We start from the raw sequence: 24,065 nt of genomic DNA, 5'->3' as shown, positions 1-24,065 counted from the left end.
TGTTGGCTAGAGTGACAGTGAACCTAGCGGTTTCGACATGCGGGTTTCCCCAAGCCTGGAGAACAGTGTGGCTCAACACACTCACTCATGCCCCACTATCTACGATTCCCTTCTACATTACATCTCTTAGGGCTAGGATAGGAAAAATTGTGTGCATCTCAGTGCCCTCCCAAAAGGTGTTAATATGTAGTGACTTCGGCACTGAGTGCAACGTCAAGCTGGGTATCTACACGACTGCATCATAATCTTGCAAGTCAACAGCAACATGCTCCATCGATTCTTCTACCCAATGTTTCAACTCCTGCCATAGCGTGGGGTGCTATCTGAGCAGGTCTCCTAAACTCAAAGTCACTAGGGTGGTCGTCGATGTGGCAAGGAGATTGTTGCTGGTTGCTTGCCTCTCTCCTAGGTTTGTGCTTCTTGGCCATTGGTCTTGACTAACTGGTTGGCCCATGGCATCTAAACTTGGCCTAGCTGGCACCGCCTGTAGCATGATTGCATCTCTCGATCTTGGTCGTGCAGGTGAGACTAGCATGCTCACAATAGAGAGATCCTCAATCTCATCCTCTAAGATAGGCCCAGCATCCTTGAGGTGCTCCTGGGCTTCCTTTACCCACTCCTTGACTTTGGCTATTGCCTCGAGTTGGCGCCTAGGGTGGGGATACTCCCCTACCTTTGCACTCTCTTTCTCTGTCATCTTTGGTGTGGTGGTCTCTGCCTCTGCATCCGTGACCTTTTTGCCAGTCGCTAGCATTGTCACATCCTCAGTCTTAAGTGTGACCTTTGCATTAGTCTTTTTCTTCCTTCTCCTTCGGCTCTTCTTTCCTATTGAGGCTGCATCTAAATTGTTGGGACCCCTGGCAGTGATATCCATGCCTGCTTTGTCTATGCTCTGGTCATGACATGCAACGGGATGGGTGTATCATTGTTGCCGAATGTCTCAACTCCGAATAGTCCCAAGGGCACTGATGGTACGATTGTCGAGCTAGGGGATGGCCTCTGTCTAGGACAATCAACAAAAGAGATGAGTGATGCTGCGCTCGAACCATCTGAGGTTGACTTTTTCCTTATTCACTTGTTCTCTCTTTGGACAACATGATGAGGTATGGCTCAGGTGATCACAAGTCCAACACGAGATTGGATCTTGGGTTGGCCCTACGAATCCTCTTCCCCTACCTCTACCTAACGCCATCACTAGCACTGGTTGATAGTCCATCAAAATTAGATCACCCTCTTCGTCGTACAAGACGTAAGGGTTTACACAGGCTTTATCTTCGTTAGGCTCCTCCACGTAATGGACTGGAGCAACACTCGATGGATGGGTCACGTAGGGTCTTGGTGGCCGGGGTATGTCCGTCAGGTTGATCTCCATCCTAGGGATGATGGGTTTTGCATCATGTGGTGCTGCTCCTCCAAAGAAATTTGGCAACTTGTTCCCTAGGTACGACGAGATGTACTGCTAGACATAGGGGGGATCTCCTGGGCAACCTACAATGCATGGCATCATGGCCGAATCTTCCACAATTTGTGCAAGGTTTAGATCTATGATCCTGGCACTCGACCAGGAGGTGGTTGTCGCCGCAATGCACGCATTGGACGTGCGGTCGCGCTAGTCTCCTCACCAATTCCTACAGTCATACTAGCTCCATCCTCACATCAGCTAGCTCATGGCCTTGATCCATACTCTTCCCCCTATCCTATATGCTAGGGGTTGATCCCTTGCTAGAGGTTGTTGTCCTCTCTGAGGTCCTCTAACTGGAGTTGTCGCGATTCAAACTTCGAGAGCTTCTCTCTCTCAACTAGTCATCCACCCTAATTGCTTCATCAAAGGCCCTAGCTAACACGTCTCATTGCAAGCTAAAATTACTCGCTAAAACCTTGTACAACTCCTCACTGCGAATTCTGTTTATTATGAACACAGTGGAGACCACTCTTTCATTGGATCGCTCATTCATAGGGATTCTCTTGAGGAGGCTACGCACATGAGTGACGTAGTCTCTTACGTCCTCCTTGTCCTTTTGACTGATGTTCATCAATCGAACTATGAGGTTGCCAAAGTTTTTGAGAATCTCTTAATGAAGAGATCTTTTAATTGGGCAAAGTTCGCTCGCTCCGCCGCGTCTAAGCTAGTGTACCACATCCTACCCTTATTGTCTAAGCAAAGCCCAAATGCTTGGGAGTGTTGTGCAAGGTCTGTGAGACCATTGGCCCCTCGCAAACTTGCTTAAACTTCTCTACAAAGCAGTATAGGTCACTACTAGGTTGGTACTTGTCCAGCTGCTTAGCTACTGCTGGGATTTTTTATTGGCTCTTCGCCCCTTGAGTAATTCCTAGGCCTAAGAGTAGAGCTAGTGCTGTTGTACTCTACTCGTCGGCAATCGTGTGTCCATGACCTGCTTGTTCACAAGCTTGCTCAGTGTGAGGTATGCCTCTAGCGTGCTCTCTCTCTCCGCGTTTGGCTACGCTTTGCTTTTACCAACTACACTAACTTCATGCACATCTACGTCCTGTTGCAGCTTCCTAGCTCTCTGCTCGTGGTTGTAGGTCGTTATGCCCTATAGCGCTTTCCTAGCTACATTCCTTTCTTCCTTTAGGCTTGCCACTACCTCCTCTATTGGTCTACCGTGGATTACTGTTCTAGTCAGCAGGTCGTATTCATTGACCATGTCTTGGACCGCGACTAGGAATTCACCCACGTCCAGCTAATCATCTTCCTAGTCTACGTTTGCTCCTAACATCATTCCTACTTCTTGCTCCATGAGGTTGTCAATCAATCCGAGCAACTTTGGTAGCACTTTGCCCTCAATCTTGCCATCCTTTCAATCCCCCTATCGTCTTCGCGGGTCCTATTAATGGGGATCGGAGGTACACCCAACTATGTTTCAGAGTCTCCTCCTACTAGTGGGTTCCTTCAAGTTATTACATCTGAGTGTGTTCCTTGTTATTGAAAACAATCCTCAACTTGTGTGCACTCACCACTGCTTGGTGCTCTATTGTGCATGGTGCAAATTCAGGCTTTCCATCTCTTTGGTGCACTTATGTAAAATAAATCAATGTGGGGTGCACAAACAAAACAAAACAAAACAAAACAATCTTACAGGTATGGCTACCCCCTTGGCATGTCTACAATCTAGTATGGCTCTAAGCGCAGTCTATGGTCGCTCCTAGGGTCTATGCCACTCCCTCTTCGCTCTATCAAGGTTGGGTTACCACATCAAGTTCAATCTCTGGCTCTAAGTCAAGTCGCGCGGTTCCTTGGCTAGGCTGCTAGGGACACTTCTAGACAATTCAATTGCAACTTTCTCTGGTTCCTGGCTTCAACGAGCCGGGTCGGGTCTCTAGGGATATTCGAGAATGTGACCCAATTGGTCTAATTCCTAGAACATCAAACGGTCCAATTCCTACTGGGTCTAATTACTATGCCAGGTCCGATCATCACGGGCCCAATCAAACGATCGTTTGATTGGACAAATGGGGTGTCCGACTGGACGGGCGATCTGACTGGAGAAGGTTGTCCGATTGGGCGATCAATTTTCCGATCAACGAATCGTCTGATTGGACAAAACGGGTTGGTCTGACTTTCAAGTGTGTCCAACTAGACGGTCTAGTAGTCCGACTCCTGGCAGTCATATGGTCCGATTCTTCTAGTCAGACAGTCTAACTGCTCGACTCTGGGAATCATACCAGGACATGTTGGTCCCCACTACGACTCGACAACGGTGCAATGCGATGCATTTCAGTCAATTTCTCCACGCAGCGCAGCCACCTGCAGAACTTTCCAGATCAAGCAAATACACAGCCATGAAGGTTTGTATCTACATGGTATGGTCGAAAAACTCCGAATCAACAGGCGTGATCTCTTTGTGACCTCTCTCTCTCTCTCTCTCTCTCTCTCTCTCTCTCTCTCTCTCTCTCTCTCTCTCTCTCTCTCTCTCTCTCTCTCTCAAGCTCGCTCTTTCACTCTCAATGTGCAGAAATGAGCTCTTTCCCCCTATCCTTGGGGTTTTAGGAACCTGCCTTACTTAGTCCTTACCTCCCAACTCACCCTCCTTAGTCATTAGGCCTAGAAGCCCATCTTTCCCCAACTCTTTCCTGGTTGTGCCCTGTTTACAACAGCAAAACCCTACTGTTTTCTCATAATCTCTTGGGTCCTATCCGACCTTAATGTAAATGAAAATCACAAGACAATGCTTAGGCTACATCAATCTACTCATCTACACATCGAAAACCCAAAATAATTACTTGTTTCACAGATTAAAATGCCTAAATTCCCTATCCACCTCAAGCACCGGTTCGGGGATGAAACCCTACTTCCATGCTCGATTCGAAGCACACAGCGCTCAAGGCTCAAATCTGTTGGTCCCGACAATGGAACCAAAATGTAGGGAGCTCTCTCTCTCACCCTCGAGACCTACGGATCGCTTGTTGGTCAAGTATTTCAAGCCAAGTGGCCATGGCTACCCCTCACATAGCCAATTCGATATCCCTACCCCTGGGGTGTAATGAGCTTACCTTGATGCTTGATCGAGCACCTTCCTCTCTCTTGCATGCCGGTAGCTACACGATCCTTGAGGCAAGCTCAAGCAACCTCAATCCCTCTCCATCAAGCTCCATCCTCCATGGCCGTGCGAGACAAGAGAAGAGAAGTGAAGAGAAGAAGATGAATAGAGGAGATGGGGAGCTTCTTCTCCTCAATCCCTCGCTCTCACACACTCACTCGCTCACTCTCTCACACTCCCTCACTCAAGCGCTCATAAGAAGACGAGAAGAGAAGAAGAAGAAGAAGAACCTTTTTGCTACACACTCAAGAATGAGCTCTCATTCATCTTTTGAACTTTATATACAAATCCCTCAATCCCATTTGGGCAGTCATCCACTTTTTACATGGCTAGTCATAGCCTATGCCCTTTTTTCCATTGTCCTCCTATCTTCCTAGCTTCCTTCCTACCACCCATCTACCTTTACAATTTGCACGGGTGGGAGCCCGGCACTCTTTAAAATAAATCATGGTGTGCCTTGTGCTTTTTTACAAAAGTATTAACTTGCGCTTTTTCTTAGCGCACCTTCATCTTCTATTTCACTTTTGCCTTGGCCTTGTCCTCTACTTTAGAGTTTCCCGATGTTCCACCTTGTTTGTATGAGGGTTAACAGGGGTGAAAAAGGGTCGAGAGAGATTGGCATATATATATATATATATATATATATATATATATATAGAGAGAGAGAGAGAGAGAAAAGTAATTATAAATATAATGAAAATTTTCAAGAAATGTGAAATACAACGTGTGGGGGAAGAAATGAGGGGAGGCAATGTTGTTTCATGGCAATGTTGCACGATGGGGTGACTACACAGCCTAGCACTTTGAAATTGTAAGAGAGAGAGAGAGCGTAGGTAAAAGAGGCAATAATTTGCATGGCCAACAAATAATACAAGTGAATGGTAAGTTTGTTATTTTCACAATGTTATTTGTGATAGCTTTACATAATAAGAAGCCATCAAGTAGCCTAGCATTTTTTTGCTAGAAAAGATGAGAGAAGTGGATTACAGTGTGTGGGGAAGAAGTGAGGGAAGGAAACTTTGCTTTAGAGAAGCTTCACACCATCCATCACAACACCACTTCATGTTAGCTTCGCATGATAACAACTTCACTTCCCTCACAGCGCCGCTTCGTGAAAGCTTCATGCGATCCCTTGCAATGCCACTTTGCATCATGCAAAGTTTGTGGCCTAGTGCTCCATGTACGCGAAGCACACAAGGAATGCTAGTTGTTTCAGTATAACATAGAATCTCTATGTGCCAAACCCAAAGTCGACACTTAAGTGCATTGAGAGAGACTCAAGTATCATAAGAATAGTTGAAACCCATTACATATGCTCAATTTCATAGATGAATCTAGTGTTTTAGCCTTTACATTTCTTCTTGCATTTTTCCTTCAAAAGAGTGATTAGCTAAGCCTCTTACCCAATTTTCAAGTCTATTCATCCCCTCTCCTAGAGCAAGGGTAATCTCCTTAACTATGGTTGTGAACCTATTACAAATAGATTGTCCATGGACACTACTAATTAGCACAAATTTGGATGTACTAACCAGAACTAAAGACAATCCACAAAATAAATTTTCCCATCATGCTATGTATCATCGGAAGGCTCATGAGACAAAGGATCTTGATATATAATCTCAAAAAAAAACTAACTTTCTATGCCAAAATTGTATTACATTGCCATTTTTAAAACTATTATTGTTAATAAGACAAAAATTGTACCATCTTAACAAGCTTTCACTCTTGGACCCATCATAAGCTATGTTCTTAGATCTAGATGGGTCCCTATAATAGTGTGTGGGGTAGAATGATAACTTGATTTTCCTTTCTACATTTTGTGAAGTATGGAGGAACATCTCAAAGGGCTCCTCAACATCAAGTGCCCATTTAGATATGGTGAGACATGTTTTGGTATCAAGTTTGTCCCTTCACTTGTAGTGGCTTTTCTTGTGTACCAAGATGGGGCTTGTATGTAGAAGAGGTGATTCTAGACCTTTGGTAGCATGATGTGACTTGTACTTATCATTGGCTCTTATTCAATTCAACCACTCAGTTTTATTAGGCATCCCCACTATTCCAACAATAGGTTGTGTTTTGGGTTCTTATTCTAGTCTGGACATTATCTATGGGGTTTTGTAGCCTCATATGCTAATTTAGATAGTGATACTTCTAATGTTAGGGTGATCATACATAAACCCCTAAACACTACATTGTATCTCCCTTCATGTGTGGAATATCTATAGGAAACTTTGGCTCACATATGTCAGTCCCATCTTCCAATCACACATTTAGTACACATCACTACGCATCAAATGCCAAGGAGCCCATTTTCATTGCATGTAATCACTTGATGGTTGATCTACCAATATTCCCCCGCACATTTATTTACAAGTCCATCATCTCTTCCAAACCTACCACAAGCGCTAGAGAATTGACATAATCTAGTTGATCATTTAGGAGAAGATGAAAAAGAACATGAAAAGCTAATGGTAAAAAGTCAAATAGCTAGACTAATATGCTAGTTAAAAAAGTGCCACAGTAAACAATGGAGTTAAAGCAACTAGCACAACATGAAAACAACAAGAGCTATGTTGATACTAACAATTACATTTGTCAAAAGCAAGATATGCTAAGCCAAATAAATTTGAGTCCCACAAGTCATAGAATATATTTAGTGTAAATATCTTGCAAATGTGCATTTCTCATTCACTATAGATTTCGAGTGCTTGACTCATTCTCATGAAAATTTTAAAATCATATGGGCATCCATGCAAAAGGCAAACCTTGTAAAAAGCTAAAAGCCAGATGGAAGGGTGCAAACCCAAAGTGGATTTCACAAATCAAAACCCTACATATCAAAAAGTTTAGAATTAAAGAAATTGATCATTGCCATGCAAGTAAAGGTCTAGAAGCCCTTTTATAGCCAAGCCTTGTGTCATCATATAAGAAAAGTCGAAATAAGGGAAGACACATCAATGAGTGAAAACTACAAGTATCACCATTTGATTTGGCATTCTAGGAGATCTCCTTGATATTTTAAAGACTTGAGTAATAACTCAAAATTGAACCCCTTCTTGGAATGGTGAGATGGATAAAATTTTGAGTGGTTGAGAATCATATCAAGGTCATCAAGTACAAGCCATGCCATGCTAGCAAAGATCTAGAATTTGCTCTTCTAGAGACAAGCACCATGTTATCACATTTAAAAAACTAAACTCAGGGACGTAATTGCAATTGAAACTACAATTGACAATATGGCTACGAAAGCCCTTTGGAATGTTCCCCCATACTTTACAAAATGTAGAAAAGAAGGTCGAATTTTTATTCTACTTGACAATGTTAGGGACCTATCTAGCTCAAAGAGCATTGCTTGTGATTATTCAACCATACTTAAGGAAATTAACCTAGATCTCAAAGGAGAGGAGATGGATAGACTTCAAACTTGGGGAAGAGGTTGAGCTAATCACTCTATTAAAGGAGTTTGAGGGCATCTTTGCTTCAAACATAAAGGAAAGCTAGTAACACACACTACCCCTATGGAACTAGATGCCAAACTTGTGAAGAAAAGGAATTACCCCATGAATCACCATACAAAACATAATTCAAAGAAGGACATGAAACAAAGAGTGTCTATGGACTATAAAATATTATTAGTTGTCCCAAAAAGGGATGATTATTCAATTTTCTATATTGAGCATATGCTTGAATAGGTAGTAGAAGTAGAAGCTCGCAACTCCTTATATGGGTTGACAAGGTGTAATCAAGTTAAGGTTTGCCCCAAGTATAGACATGAGACTACTTATGCCATGGAGGGGGTTTATCTTTGCATACATTAGTATGCCATTTGGCTTTACAAACATTTTGGATACATTTTTTTTTATTAAAGTCTATTATTTTTTTGAAGATGTTGCAAGTGTCTTTTCAAGCTACAAGAATTTTTGAGTCCGTCTCAATCCACAATAGTGCTAAATTTTGAGTTAACACTACGTAATTTAAGGACATATTTTGTCACAAAACAATATATTAACAAATGTGTTTATAATTGAGGTGGAGCCTCGTCAACTATTAAGAGTCATGGGACATGTAGAATATTATGGACATTCACTAGGCATCCAATCCTCTTATTCTCATTAGTTTTGTTATGATTTGGTCAAGGGTGCATCTAGCATAGTTAGGCTCATATGGGTTGGAGGATCAACTTTAGATTTGCATATCTTATTTACATGGCTTGTACTTTTTGAGCTAGTTAACTTGTTAGCTTTAGACTTTCCACTTCTTTTTCATTGCATTCCTCATGGGTTGCTATGGCCATTCTTTTTTTTTTTCTAGTTTTGCTGGAGCTTCTTGGGATTTTAGCTTCAAAAATATCTTCTTTCCGATTTACTAGCATTCGCCTTTGGTTCAAATGGGACCTTTGGGTACCTAGATAGCCTTGTTACCTTCGAAGTGCCATTTGACCTTGAGAAGTCATTTGGAATCATTTGGGCACCCATCTTTGTTTTGACTACCTTTCTGAGTAGCCTTCCTTGTGTAGCTATTGTATATATTGCTCCCTTTTTGAATTTTTGTCATTGCTTTCTTAGCAAGAGAAGTTGTGACCTAGCTCAATTAGTGGTGTTTTTCTTGATGGCTCTATCTAGCTTCTTCACCATGCGCTTTGCCCCCCTTGTTATGTGGTTGCTTGGGATGAGTCTCCTTTGGATGACCTTCCTAATGGATAGGGGTGTTTTGAGTGAACCCAAATTACTGCACCGAAGAGTCCACTTAAAATCAAATGATTTAAAAAAGTTCAAATCACTATGTACATGTCAATAGGTGTTGTGGTTAACTTTATATGATGCATGTAGGGTTATTATAAGTGCATACACCATTTTTTGTTCTATATTTATGTTATTATGGTTGTAAAATTGTGGATTCTAAGTACATGCATGTGTGTGAAAGACCGAGACTTGAGAAATGCATGTCCACATAATCTCTCTCTCCCATTTTATATTTATACATACATTCTTTCTCATTTTGTCTTCTCTCTCTTATTTTGTCTCTCCTCCATACCTTTGATTGTCTCTCTCAATGTTTATCATTTTTCTTAATTTTCTCTCTCAATTGTTTTTTTCTTATTTCCTCACTCCCTTTCCCCCTCTATCTTTCTTATTTTCTGTCATTCTCTTTTTTTCTTCTTTTTTCTCACCTTTTTTTTAATGCCTCTCCCTCTCTCATTTTTCTTCTTTTTTCTCTCATAATAATTTCTCTCTCTGTCTTCCGTTTTTCTTACTTTTATCTCTTCTCTCTCACTCACTTATTTCTTATGCTGCTGTTGCTACTACTACTACTTCTTCTTCCTCCTCCCCGCGGGCCCCCCCCCCCGCCCCCCCACTCTCTCTCTCTCGTTACCTTCTTATTTTCTCTCTGATATATGTATATATCTGCCCCCGTCAACTGTTCAACTAAACAGCTAGTACCGTCGAACCTTAGTTTGTGCCCCCAGCCTTCAATCCGCACCACTCACCTACAACATCGCTTATTAGCGACGGTTTTCACCTAAGCTACCTTACTGTACTGTGCCTACTCCCCGTGCCACTTTGCTATTGCCAACACAACAAAGATGTACTATCTTACTCTGAGGTGGTAACAAAGAAGCATGTTGGGGGGGGGGGGGGGGGAGAGAGAAAGATGGGCTCACAATATGTAGTGCTACTTCTGGGGCTATAATACAATGTTGCCAGTGCGGCGTTCGGATATCTAACACTTGACTCTTAAGGCAGGGATGGTGATACACAACATTGCTGATTGGATTCAGGCAACGACGGAGGTCACGAGGTGCGATAGGACTTTGTTATTGGGAAGGCCTCGCTTGCTTGCCCGCATGACTCGCCGCTCTCTCTCTCTCTCTCTCTCTCTCTCTCAATAGCTATCCCCCCGTTTGCTCGGCCAGCCTGTCTACTCGTAGTGCGTTGCAAATAGGCGACGGCTGGAGACGGGCCGAAGTGCAAGCGATGCAGGCTTAAGAACTTCGCAGGCTTGCAACAGAGAGAGAGAGAGAGAGAGAGAACATCAAGCGTAATGCAAACGCCTCTTGTATTGTGACCCTGCACCCTACTTGAAGACCGCCTGTTGTGCACGTGACTCTGCACCCTGCTGACGGCCGCCAGTCCTGTCATTGCGTTGACGGCTGCCACAACAAATTTCTAGGTCAGTCTCGTGAGCCTGCATGGGTTGCGAGCAGGTAATTCCTTGCCTCAGTTCGTGTCTCACTTCTACACCGAGCCAAGAACAACAACAGGAGTGAGAGAGCAACAGGCAGGAAGATACAGCAGGCTAGTGCCTCCTACAAGAGAGAGAGAGAGAGAGAGAGAGAGAGAAAGAGAGAGAAAGAGAGAGACAGATGGTGTCCTGCGCACTTGCTCCTCACCCGCCGCACCTACGCAGCTGTTATCTTGAATGACAGTAGCATTAGTGAAGGCTCTGTACCCAAGCCGCACTTCTTGTTCGACAAATGCGGTGCCACCCCGCACACCTTCCAGCGCAGCATCCCCTCTCCCATCTCGCTGAGTGCCTCGCAAACCACCCGCCCGCCGGTTGATCGTCTGTGTGTGTGTGTGTGTGTCACGTGTGTGTGTGTGAGAGAGAGAGAGAGCGCGCGCTTTGTGATAGGAAGCGAGCCAAGACAGGGGGTGAAGGCGCCCATTACTGCAGATAGTTGGCCCGACTCTGTGAGAGAGAGAGAGAGAGAGAGAGAGAGAGAGAAGAGACTGTAGGCCGGCTACCGTGTGAGAGAGAGATGAGAAATCTTTTCTAAAATTTTAATTCAAATTCTAATTTAGGTCAGGTTCGGAAGGTTCTAGGTTCCTGAAACCCTTGGCAGATTTGGTGTCTCTCAAACCTACAAACCAAAATAATATATAATAGATAGATAGAAGATAGATATACCAATATGTGTTTAAAAGTAAGCTAATTGTGAATCTTCCCTTACCTAAGTATTAGTAGGTCCAAATGTTTATGGAGTATATCTATACTATTAGTTAAGGGGAGGTTGGGGGCGGGTGCCATGTGGCAGCCCCTAACCTCCCCACAAAGAAACGCGGGGGCGGGTGCCATGCGTCCAGCACCCGCCCTCGCCGCGAAAATCGCGCCCGCCCTGGCGCGTCGCGTCGGGGCAAGTCTAGGCGCGGAACGCCTAGTATAACGTTTATTATGAACTTTGCTACAACTCTTTGTAAACTTCTCACTTATTTTGACTTGGCCCCAAAAATGCCAAGATGCCTTGGAAAAGCTTAAGATGACTCTCTCCAATGCCATGATCCTTAGGATAATTTATCAATTTTATCACACTATGTTCATACATGCGATACTTTACTAGCCTAGGTAGCACGAGCTACATTACCTACCTAGCTTTTCTACAAGGCACTTCACCAAGATACACATCAAGTGCACAATTGTGGAATGGTAGGGGCTAGCCATAGTTTATGCTATTGAGAAATTTCACTATAAGCTCCTTGCTATCTTGTTTGTATTCTTTGTTCATAATTAGACCTTTTTGTACCTTGTGAACAAACCTTGCAACTTGATCCCACAACTCATAGCTTGTCACCATATTAGAATTTGATTTCTAGGTTATAGTTATAAAAGAGAGACAATATTTCATGGGTGGCCACCTCTCATGCTAGCCCTACTTGGGATCAAGGGTGACTTGTCACGCACACTAGATTTATACTAACTTATTTAGAGCATGTTTAAGCCAGCCTAAATGTCAAAGATTGCTTCTCAAGCTTCACCGCTACCTCCAAACCAACTATATAGGCCAAGATAAGATGTCGTTATCTAGCGGTTTGTGTGTGAATATGAATACAACTTTCCCTTGTGAGAAGCTTGTGCAAGCATTGTAAAAGGATGCTTTAGTCAATGTTGTATCATAGCTAGGAAAATCCTTCATTCCCAAGTTTGGTGGCTATGCTCTTCAAGGATGTGGGATGCCACAATATATGTCAATTACTTAAGTCAAGGACAAAATAATTTGACTTGTGCTATGACGGAATATCCCTTTGAGAAGTGGACAATTGACTTTTAGAGTACATAATTCTAATAACTTGTCATATGTAAGCAAGGTTATATATTGTTGGATGTAAATTACTTGATTAAGGGGGGAAAGCTCATAGATGCACGGACAAAGTGTTGAGTTCCTCTTAGAGAATATAGTTTCAACTTACGATACCCCATAGATGTAGCGAGTGACAAAGGATCTTAGTTTATCAATGAAAGATATAAAGCACCTTGTGACTACCTTTATGGTGGGCCTTGCAGACAATCGAGGCAATGAGAAAAAAGAACATGATAATGCTCTACACATAGTTCATGCCTAGATATAACATGAAAAGCCGGTAGGCCCACCAATTAAGGCTTAGACTATGAGTTTGTCATAGATGGGCATGAACCATGTGTAGCTTCCCACCACTAGTTAAGGAGGTTCTAGGGCTCACTTATTCAAAAAGAGTAACTTTCATTTGACAAGGTTTGAAAATTCGGGATAAGGCTTTGGACCTTTTTAAATGAATGAGTTTGTCACTCCATGACTTGAGTGTGGATGTGAACCTTAAGTAGGGGGATCTCCCTTGCTCAAATGAACTTACCACCCAAAACATGCAAACCCAATGCTTGAATTACACATGGCGCAACACTCCTTTCCTTGTTACAGTACTTCCACCATTGGGGGCATGTAACTAGCCATAGTTTCCATTATATCCCCTTTCCTTAGTCTCAATTATGTCCCTTTCTTTGTTTTGGCTTTTCTTGCTTGTCTATGGAAGAGGGGATTTTAGATATTTGACCACAAGGCATGGCTTGTACTTTATGCTTTTATGGGAGTAGCTTGTCTAATAAATGTAGTATTTTGAATGCACTCTTCCATTCTCTCTTTCAATCTCTTCACACAACTCTATCACCCATGCATCAATAAACGAGAGAAACAAACCAACTAGTATTAATTAATTAATTAATTAATTGTGAATGAACTGAAAAGCAATTTCTCTTGATCTATCAAACAACTTTATCCTAGTATTATCTTAAAAAATAGATATATACTTCAACTACTTGAGCCTATCAATGCCTCTACCTGATTTACTGTACCTTACCTAGTCTTCTTTTCATAAGGATAAGCCTAAATGTCTCTTCTCCAAAGCTTCTAAGTTCAGGCAATGGCCTCCCATAGAGCACCCATGTACTCCCCAAGCTCTAATATAGAGTACTAAAAGTAGAGAAGAAGAAGATAAGAAGAGAATAGCCTCCCTCTTGACTTGAGCCTTCCTCTCATACTCTCCCTCTCTCGCTTTCTCTATAGGCTAATGTAAGTTCAAGTTGCAAAAAATTTCAATAACCCAAGCAAGATAGGTTACTTTTTCACATTAGCATGAATGAAGCAATACTGAAATAGTACAAACGGAGGAGGTTAATATGTGAAAAGCACCATAATCTAAGAAGCATCTTTTTTCTAAGACAATGTGAAAAACATCCTTACCATAATGGCTTTCCATATTAGAATAAAATCAAGGGAACAAGGGTGAGATATTGTTGTGACCTCAATAGGGCAAGCTAAAAAGAAACTAGAACAATTGGAGAACAACTAGAAAAGGCTCCATCCTAAGTTGTAGCCAATCACAACATATGCAATTTGTAGAACATATGAAAATGTAAAGTTATTAACCATTTCCTAATTTGTATAGCCAATCACATGAACTTTTAAGAGCTATAAAGAATCGATTTTACAAGCCATGGGACTTATAATGCATTCATCATGCATACTTTGCCGAGGCTAAATAGTTATTTATCTAGAGGATCTCTTTAGTAAGTTTGATTCTCCTATTATGTCCAAAACATTGTATTAGACCCATTCTTTAAGGATCCCATCTCGGCAAATACATCCTGAATGTCAATTATTAAGCCTCCCTTAACAATTTAAGTAAATTTGGCATACTATCACTAAATCTAGATAATTACAACTTCCAAGAGGTGAATCCAATGTATATGAACATGGTCACACAACCTCTCCATAAAAATCAGTTGTGAACATATCATTTATACCAATGATGTTTGTTTGATAGATTATTAGATAATATGCTTGCCTATGATTGAACAATATATCAACTAATTTAAAGCATTGGAGCAATATATTCACGAGATTCCCATGATTTCATCATCCTAACAAAGCATTTGTGTCTAGACAACCTTTTGAAGTTCATATGTTTATCATCTGTGTGTGTGAATCACATTGATCATTTTAGGTGTATTCACCGTTTTAATGTTACAAGATGCTTTGGAATTTACATTCTAGCTCTACAATTGGGTTGATGGTTCTCAAATATGCTTTCAACCTTAGGGCTTCTAGTTTACAAGGATATTGTGGACTTCCAACCCTGCATTAGATGCCTAGGTTTCACTCATTCACCTATCTTAAACGCACAACATTCAAGAGTTTTATTAGCACTTCAAATTATGCACTTCTTTTGCAAGTTTCTTAAATGCAAACACCTCAAGATCCAACATGCTTTGGAATACAAATTGTTATTCAGGCATGTAATCTCTTACAACCTTGCACATTCACAATTTCTTACATTCATATACTTTTGGCTTACCTAGACTCATGATTTCCAGCTTTTCATACATTAACGTGCTCACATCAGCCTAGCCTCATATATACACCTCCGAATTATCTTAAGAACAAACATGTCAAGGTGCTCTAGTAGATGTTTGCATAGACCCCAAACACTGGGATCTTTGTGGGTCTTTGTAATACTAAACATATTACAACTTCCCTTGTGCTCGTCCACTACAGTTGCTTCAAATTCGTGTTAGGGCTCTCTTGCAATTATTACTTTGTCACCCACACAAGTTACAACTTTTAGTTGCATGCTTTGTACTTCAGACCTCTTACACAAACAGCATTAGGATATATATAGGATGAGCTCCAAGGTTATATTACTATTGTGCATCTTGCTCTTACATAACGCAATATTGGTTCATTTGACATGAATATGCTGTATACTTGGATTTATAACCTGGTGTTACCATGAATGTACATGCTTTTACACTAACCTTACAGCTTTACCCAGGGTGATCTTGCATTCATGTTCTCTAGAGTTTTGTCACATGTATAGACTTCCTAGTTTCCATACATGCTTTGGACTTCAAGCTAATCTAGACATGTGAACTTAAATGGTTTGGGAGTGAGCTTAAATTTTAGAAGACGCTTACATCCAAGAACATGGACAGTCATACTTCTAGATCTCCCGACTTTATGGTTGGGATTCAGCTTAACACTTTACTAAAGTCACAAGCATCTAGGAACCTGCAAAACCGTATCTCTGGATACAATTGTAACAGCCTGCGTACCAGATCCTGCAGAAATATATTTGTGGATATGATTGCAACAGCCACACAAAAGTATAGTCTAATTCGAAGAAACTAGCATAAAGGTGCTTGAAACTTCAAGACTAGGAGGCAAATTTTGTGATCAAATATGTGAAATCTTTGAGAAATCAGAATATAATCTGTTGATGCACATCAAACTGGCTTTGATACTTTATCCAAATGAATGGAATATAGTGAACAAATATGAGCTGTGGAACTCTGAACACATGGAGAATGTTGGATAAGAAGTTCTTTTGGACTGGCAGCCTGCAATTCTCCTTGCATATGGCCTTATTCTTATCTTTTCATTATGGTTCCAAAGAAATGATACCCCGAATCCTCCTAGAGAGAGCAATGAGATTCAATACTCCTGGTGCAGGCCTGGGACAATGAAATATTTCAAGTTGACAGTTGGTAACTCTTCAGCACTTGCTGCAAGTCATTGATGTCCGTTACTGTGTGATGTGGCCTTATTTGTCCTGTTGTTTCCTTGAGCTTATGAACATTTACCCAAACCGTTGCCATAAAGCCAGCATTTAGACCACCCTATAATTACAAACAGAAAAATCAGTGAGCACTTACAAGAAGAATTGGCATGTCTAATAAAAGCGCTAGAAACAACCACAGAAAATTTTTAAAAATGTCATCACTTTGAAGGCTTAATGAGGAACCACTTTGAAAGGGGCTCAGATGCAGGGTTGTTTTTGAATACTAAACTCGGTATATCCTCCTCCAGATCTCTCTCTCCCTCATGAAATCACTGGTTGTATGCTATATATGGTTCATGCTACCTATCATTGGCAATATATCATTCCTAAACTCAGTAAAAAGGGCTATCTTCCTGCAGATTTCTCTTTTCCCCTTGCAATCTCTGGTTGTATGCTGTGTATAGATTATCCCACCTCTCATTGGCAAAAAACCATGTTCCTGTATAATGACCCCCTTGCAAGCCTACAACTCTGGTTTTTGGGCAAAGCAAATGGCATTATCACATGGAGAGTAGAGAAATTTCCTCCTATTTCTAACAGTTACCTCTCATTACTCCTTAACAAAGGAGATTCATCTCGGGTGCTCATCCTGCTTTCACAAATGTGCAGAATATCCAAAACTGCTTTCCTTAGTCTTGAGTCCTTCCAATGGTACTTTTACTAACACAAGGAGCATTTACTGTCCATTTTGGTCCATAGTCTTTCCAAACCTAACACTGACCAAATTTTCATTGCTACCTTTTTTTAGCACCAATTAAGACTGGCAAAGTGAACTGAAACAAAAGGCAGCTTGATACAGCAGTACAATAATAGTCTCCAGGGCTAAAACATGCTCAAGGCATTCAGAATGATAAAACAAGCACTGCCACTATTGGCCCAGATCTAATTGTCTGATGTAGGACACCCAATTGCACAATGCAACCAAAAGATGAGAGAACCCAAAAGTGGAATTGATTCTCAAATCCTATATTATAGCAGTTAAATAGAGATTTGTACAAGCATCACTTTGAGAGCCCAAGTATGACCCAGCACACCTCATTCCAAATCTTCAAAGTTACCTTAACTATCCGTTCCAAGGCAGCTCTTCAATGCCCACACCACTAATCTGTCTTCTACCCCTTAAATAGGCCCTAAAACACTTCAGCTGACAACCTTTTATGCTTGGCTATATTAATTTAATATTAATGCTTTGCCACATCAACTTTGGCAATTCTTGCCCCAACAACAACACAAAACCTAACAATTGGTTGTGGAGTGCCAACATGACTATTGCTTTGCACACAACTGCTCCTCAAGCATGACACAATGAACCTACTGCCCTGCACATAACCTTTGCTACCCATGCCATCCTGCTGTTCACCATGACATAGGTGCACTACATTCTCCCCCACTAGAACTGCAATTTACCTCAACTGCATTGCACCCATCTAAATCCACAAACATGCAACTTGTCATGAGACATGTATTTTTGAAACCTCACTTAACATGTGGGTTAATTTTTAATCACATGGTTAAGTAAATGTTGCACATGTGAGGTGTGACTGGGATTAGAGTAAATTTACGAACCCGAGACCCGAGGAAATCATGGGATGTCAAAGGCAAAAGTTGCTATAAGTTATGCCACACAAGTACTTGGTAGTATCTAGTGCCAATGGTTGGCCTAGGTCATTCATTTGGCCATAAGTGTCAGTTGGTAACACTAGAAAAGTGGTGTTTTATGGTACCTAACGCCACTCTGATGGTCTAAGGTGACACGGAGACACTCGAAAATGAAAGTTGCCTAGTCAATTTAATTATTGGTGAGTCAAATTATTTTTTAGGACACAAAAATAATTATTAGATTAATTTTTTATAATTAAAATTAATATTTAATATTTAATTATGGATAATACTAGAAAAACCATTTGGAAAGGCTATCAATTGTCAAAAACGCCCATGCAAGACTGAAAAACGTCTTTAGAGGCTAGAGAGAGACATTTTAGTGTATTCAGCCTGCAAAGAGAGGAAGGAGATGCTGATAGTTTGATTTGCAACCATTGGAGGACATTCTGAGACAGCCAAGGGCAAGAGAAGACGAATCAATAGCAGGTGGCAGCATCTACAGGCTATTGAGACAAGGCAATACCAATAAATGACTGATTTTATTCAATTCTTTACATCTACAAGCTGTTGAGACAAGGCAGTAGCAATAAATGACAGATTTTCTTCAATTTTTCGCAAAAAAAGTTTGAATTTTCTCTCTCCTCAGCATTCTCTCATCTCCCAACCTTTTTACAACCTTGCTCCAAAGATTACAGCATTGATCACCAAAGGCTGAGAAATTTCAGATTTCTCTGCTGTAAACCCTAATCCACAATAAAAATTAGGGTTTACCAATAACCTTAGGAAATATGCCAAAAATTAGAAGCTCTAAGACTTGGATTCAACAAGACTGAAACTATTTTCGGTCAAATTCAAGTGGAGGGACCAACAAAGAAGCATAGATCCTGAAATTTGATACCATGTCAGAAGTGTATGCAGAAATGCAAGTATAAACAGATGCTATAACAAATTGTTGAACACAAGGACAAAAGACAAAAACACAAGACCATTGTAAAAAAGAAAACTCAAAACAATGCTTGAGAAATGGAATCCATATACCAAACAAGAGAATGTTGCATACAACAATAAGTCACAGCTATGTAGGGAATGGCACCGGCTCTCTCCCTCCAACAATGGCAACAATCAGCCAGCAATAAATGCCTAAATACACTAGTAATGCAAGGCATGACCCAAACTCACACATGAGTTGACTAGACTACTAACACCTCTAGTCTCTATCGGCTTTGCCAACCACCCAAATATGGAGAAACTAGAGTGTTGCCACCACTCTATCTCCACTGACAAGGGTTATCCACACTAGATGGGACTGAGATCTAAGGATGGGAGGTTTTGGGCTATGTACCCTTGGCCTTAGATTAACACTTATTGTCAAAATGGCATGCCTTTTAACAATGTTGGCAATACCTATTCTTCTTCACTATGCTCTGCCACCCTCCTTTTAATCTTAGTTGAAAGTTTCTATGTTCCTTGCTAGTCTTTTTACATGTATTGTTGTTCTTGACATTCTCTTGCATCGTATATTTGATTGAACAACCTTGCAAACCACACTCATTGATACTCAAACTCATAGAAGGACTTGAAGTTGCAGGGCCTCAACAAACAGGTTGGTCAGTGCCCATGCTTTCATAGCTTTAATTGTCATTGGGAAATCTAACCATTATTGAATCCCTTCAAACCCCCATGCATAGTCCAATGAACATATGCCATGAGAAGGAAAATCCAACCCACCGGCTCCTTGTTTGCACTTTCCTTCTCTGATTGTCATTATTGGAATTTTGGAGCAACTGAATTTTTTCCTTGGGGCTTCAAACTGGTGAATTCTTTGTGCTGAACTGCACCTTTTTTACATAAGGAACCAACACAAATCATTGCTGCAACTGTGTGGTAGGCAGATCATACTGATATCAAGCTGCAGCTCATTGCACTGAAGCCAAAAAGGAGAAAACCATGGCTACTAAACATTTTTAACCTTGTGACAGGCAGGTCATCCCATACATAGTTCAACATTATGATGCATCAGTGTTTGTGTACTGTATGTCACTCCTACCACAAGTAAATTCCCAGAGGGTGCACGATTACAGTTGATCTGTTCACATCTGAGCGCAGAACATGAAGGTGGCATCCTTGCATATGCTAGATTGGAAGAAACGATTCATTTTATGCACAAATCTGACCTGAATATCTGTTGTTAAGTTGTCTCCTACCATCATAGCCTTTTCTGGATTGCAGGCAACCAACCTACATGCCTTGAGAAAAATGTCTTTATGTGGCTTCCCTTCAGGTTCTTCTGTATTGTACAACAACAAGTTTCAGGATAAATGTGTACCTTCCATTCAAAACCAAATTACCTCGATAGTAAATTATGATACATGCCTCCTCCAACCAGTATGGTATTGAAGAGTTCATGAGCTCTACAAGCTTTAAGCTTTGCTCTCTGCACCTTTAACACAAAAGTTAAGCAGAACATTAGTCAAGTAACTCTGGGTTTGAAATGATTAAATCTCAAATAAGTGGCAACTGTAAGAGCTGTAGCACAGTAGATGTCAAACCTTGGGGTGACCATTTGTAATAATCCCAACTTTTACACCTTGAGACTGTAGCCTCTTTACCAACTGGGTTTAGAAATAAATAACATCAGAGACTTTACAGTGAAATTCATGTCTAAATTTTTACCCCTACAACCAAGCTGAAAATACCGGTATAACACCTTCAGTCCACTGAAACGCAAGTAAACGCTCAGTGTCAAAACAATCCTGTAATTCCTGGAGGCCAAAATAACAGTGGGAGAATTCAAGCCAATGCTTCTTTACAAAACTTGGATAAATAACTCCAGCATTCTATAAATACCCTTGCAAGCTTCATATCATCAACTCCTTGGAGCAGTAGGGCTCTGTTCCAAAGCTTTGCTCTCCACTCTGTGACCTCAACCTGAAATCAACATACTAATACACAAGTCCTTGATAAAAAGGTCCAGAGTTGATATAGACAATAAGAAAGAAGAGACTAAGAAAGGAAAAAGCATGCTGTGCAACTAGCAGATTAAAAGCCCATATTTGCTTCAATATGGAGAAGTTTTTGGATGACAACAATTTTCCTTGATGGATTTAGTGCTCCCTATCATGCATACAAATCAGGAGATCTTTCAACACTGAGGAGTTCAAAACAAAGTCCCGATCAGCCCACTCGTATAAATGAGGAGTGGATTGAACAATGATCAGATTCTCGTGGCACTGAGAACAGAAACAACAACATTATTGACCGCGTAGCCAAAATAGACCGAGGGATAACAGTCTTTGGGGGAAAATGTGGTACTCCAACTTCTAGCTTGAATTTTCCCTGAAATAAAGTAAAGCCTACCCTGATTCTCACCAAGGAAACCACCCCAAATGCAATCCCAGTAGAAACTGCCTGAATATTGCAAGATTATCTCACAGTGGAGAGTACCTTGGTCTAGGGTTTAGGGTTTCCAGAGACCTGGGCATTTAGGATTTGAACCCTGGCAAGAAATGCTTGAAACTATACAATGCAGAACGGTGACAAATGTTGGAGCAAAAGAGTGTGCAACAGATTGGAGACACCTGATGTGTGGGATCCCATGGCTCGGTGATGAACAGCTCGTTGAACTGATCCACGACAGCCTGATGATTCAGGGGAGGGAGGCGCTGTGCAAGCAGGACCTGTACAGCATTGCAGGCACTCTTGTCGGCGGCATGGGTGAGCACCAGAGTATCATCCAGATCAAAAAACACAGCTTCCAGCAAAGGGCTTCCTGATTCTCGCGTGGCTCCCACCATCGCTGTTCTCTTGGCAGTTTTGTGCTTCTCTATGGAATGGTTTTCAGGCCAGGCAGCTGTGCGGGCCTCGCGAGTATGTGTGAGATGGTCTAGCTCTCCTGGCGATTGTGAGGTTGCCCTTTGGAGGGAACCGACGAGGCTGGAGAGGGAACCGACGAGGCTGGAGTGAAGTGTTCTGTTTAGCGAGAAACTCCGGGCAGGACTGTTAAACATCTAACGATTGCATCTCCTCCGAGGTGCAGAAATCAGCATATATGGGGAAAGAGGTCACCTAAGCCTTAGACATCTAGACTATTGATGTCTCCATCCCAATTTCATCCCAAGGTGTAGAAATCAACAAATGGGGGACATGGACTTACCCTCATATCCTGAACTTGCAAAAGGAAATAGGCCCTACAAGCCTAGGAAACAATCTTGGAAGTCATGGCTTGATTTGCTAATATTGTTCGCTCCAAGAAGCCTTCCCTAGAGAACAAAGAGTTCACAATGTCAGCTTGTCTTTGCTTATGGAATCACTTCGTAGTCACATTATTGCGCCTAATCGATTCCTAGGGTTTACTTCAAGTTTGTTAGAGCCAAGTCATGCATAAGTTAAAACAATTGAGGCGAGTTGGCTAAGTCTAAGTTAGATGTATGTGACAAGGGCAGTTAACCTAGAGCCAGAAAAAGTAGAAACTTGGTGTGGTTCATGGAGTATCTCTAAAATTGGTGATCCTTCGTGAACTCGAGCAAGTTAATATGACGTGGCTCCAAATGATACATCACAATCATTTCTCTTGTAGTAGAGAGAGATGAGTTTCTCTCCTTTCGCACGTCTAACTCTTTCTCTCTCATCTATTCAAGCTATCAAAGTAGGCTCCACTTGTTCTTGCACTTGCATAGGGAGATACCAATACAAAATAGGTTGAGGCTCACATCCATGCTAGATTTTACATAAAATAAGTATTGAGATTATCTATGAGGTTAAGTTTTCACCTTTTCCAAGTGCATGCTATATTTGTTAGGAATCAAGTTGTTTTGTAAGGAGTTGCCTCGGAAATAAGAGTGTGATAAGGCAAAATTCTCAAGGAACCAAAAGAGAAGAAATCCCCTAAGGAAGCACATCAAAACATATCACAAGCAGTAGGAGCTATCTAAAGCCAATGATAAAAAGAATTTGAAGTTGCAAGCAAACAGAACAAGAACACCACCCTTTGTCCCATAAGCATGCTAACAAATCCAAGATGCATATGGATGCTAACAAGGAGAATGCCGGTTCTTGTGCTAATAGTGTAGCAAATGTCAAAAAGAAAACAAAAAAGCAAAATCAAAGTAAGATTTTTCTCAATAATTTGGCGAGGGATAAGCAAACCTTTACCAATTTCTACACTTCCCTTAGTGATCCTACAGTGGAGCAATAACCCTATGACTTGCATGGACAAAACATAAAAAGATTAACCCTAATATCTTGGAACATAAGGGGTATGTGCTCCAAAGAGAAAAGCAATGCATGCAATGCGATTCTGAAGTAAAATAAGTTGCCAATATTGGCATCACAAGCTGTTAAGGTGGATGATGAACAACTCAATGATAAATTTGTTGTAGGGTATAGATCTTTTGTTGAATTGTAGACCAAAGCTAAAGGCAGGACCATCTTACTAGTTAGGGAGTCTCTTGGCCCCTCGTTATTTTTGCAAGTTTACTTTAGGTATATCTTGAGGGTGCAAGTAACTTTTTAGTAGCTTGGCGGCCTTTGTGCATGTGTATGTGCTCCTAATAGCTAACTTGAGAGAGAGAAAATATGGTAATCACTTGAGAGAGAAAAAATATGGGAGTGGCTTTGTAATCACATCAAGCAAAGAATACCCTCTTAATCAAAGATTGGAATATGACATTTAATCCATCCAATAAGTTGCATGGAGTGGATTGTATACCTTAACAAGCATGGTAATAAAACTTGGTAAGTTCCAAGACTTGATAGGTACTACCTAAATGGAGAGGGGTGGTGGATTCACCCAAATCCACGGTATAATGTGGTTGAGGCACTCTCCTATTCAAATCATGTTCCAATTTGTGATCTCCATTTCTGTCACATGTAACATGAAAGTGTATTCCTGCCCTATGTTTAAACTTAATCTCACTTTTTTGAAACAAAATGATTACTTTAATCATGTCCAATCTACAAAGGATGGTGAGAGTAGTCCCTTGTCAACAAAGGAAGAGCTACATGTTAGCTATCACTGTGATCTCCAAATGCCGTGGGC

At 41.2% G+C, this 24,065-nt stretch overlaps 1 protein-coding gene across 1 annotated transcript; it reads right to left on the bottom strand.

Moving 5' to 3' along the window:
* Nucleotides 1-16,033: 16,033 nt before the first annotated feature.
* On the bottom strand, nt 16,034-22,146 carry LOC148013280 (uncharacterized). Its single transcript, XM_087667837.1, has 7 exons — nt 21,607-22,146; nt 20,876-20,956; nt 20,725-20,790; nt 20,578-20,640; nt 20,402-20,468; nt 20,203-20,315; nt 16,034-16,484 (listed from the first exon to the last, which is right to left on the bottom strand). The coding sequence occupies exons 1-7, from the start codon at nt 22,033-22,035 to the stop codon at nt 16,338-16,340; spliced, it is 966 nt and encodes a 321-aa protein (XP_087523963.1). The 5' UTR covers nt 22,036-22,146; the 3' UTR covers nt 16,034-16,337.
* Nucleotides 22,147-24,065: the final 1,919 nt, after the last annotated feature.

This window comes from Lygodium microphyllum, chromosome 26 (assembly GCF_053477565.2).
Source record: "Lygodium microphyllum isolate KBCC chromosome 26, Lygodium_microphyllum_v1.1.10, whole genome shotgun sequence".
Classification (NCBI taxonomy): domain Eukaryota; kingdom Viridiplantae; phylum Streptophyta; class Polypodiopsida; order Schizaeales; family Lygodiaceae; genus Lygodium; species Lygodium microphyllum.
Note: the sequence above shows the minus strand (reverse complement) of the source record. Positions and strands in the feature narration are given on the sequence as shown.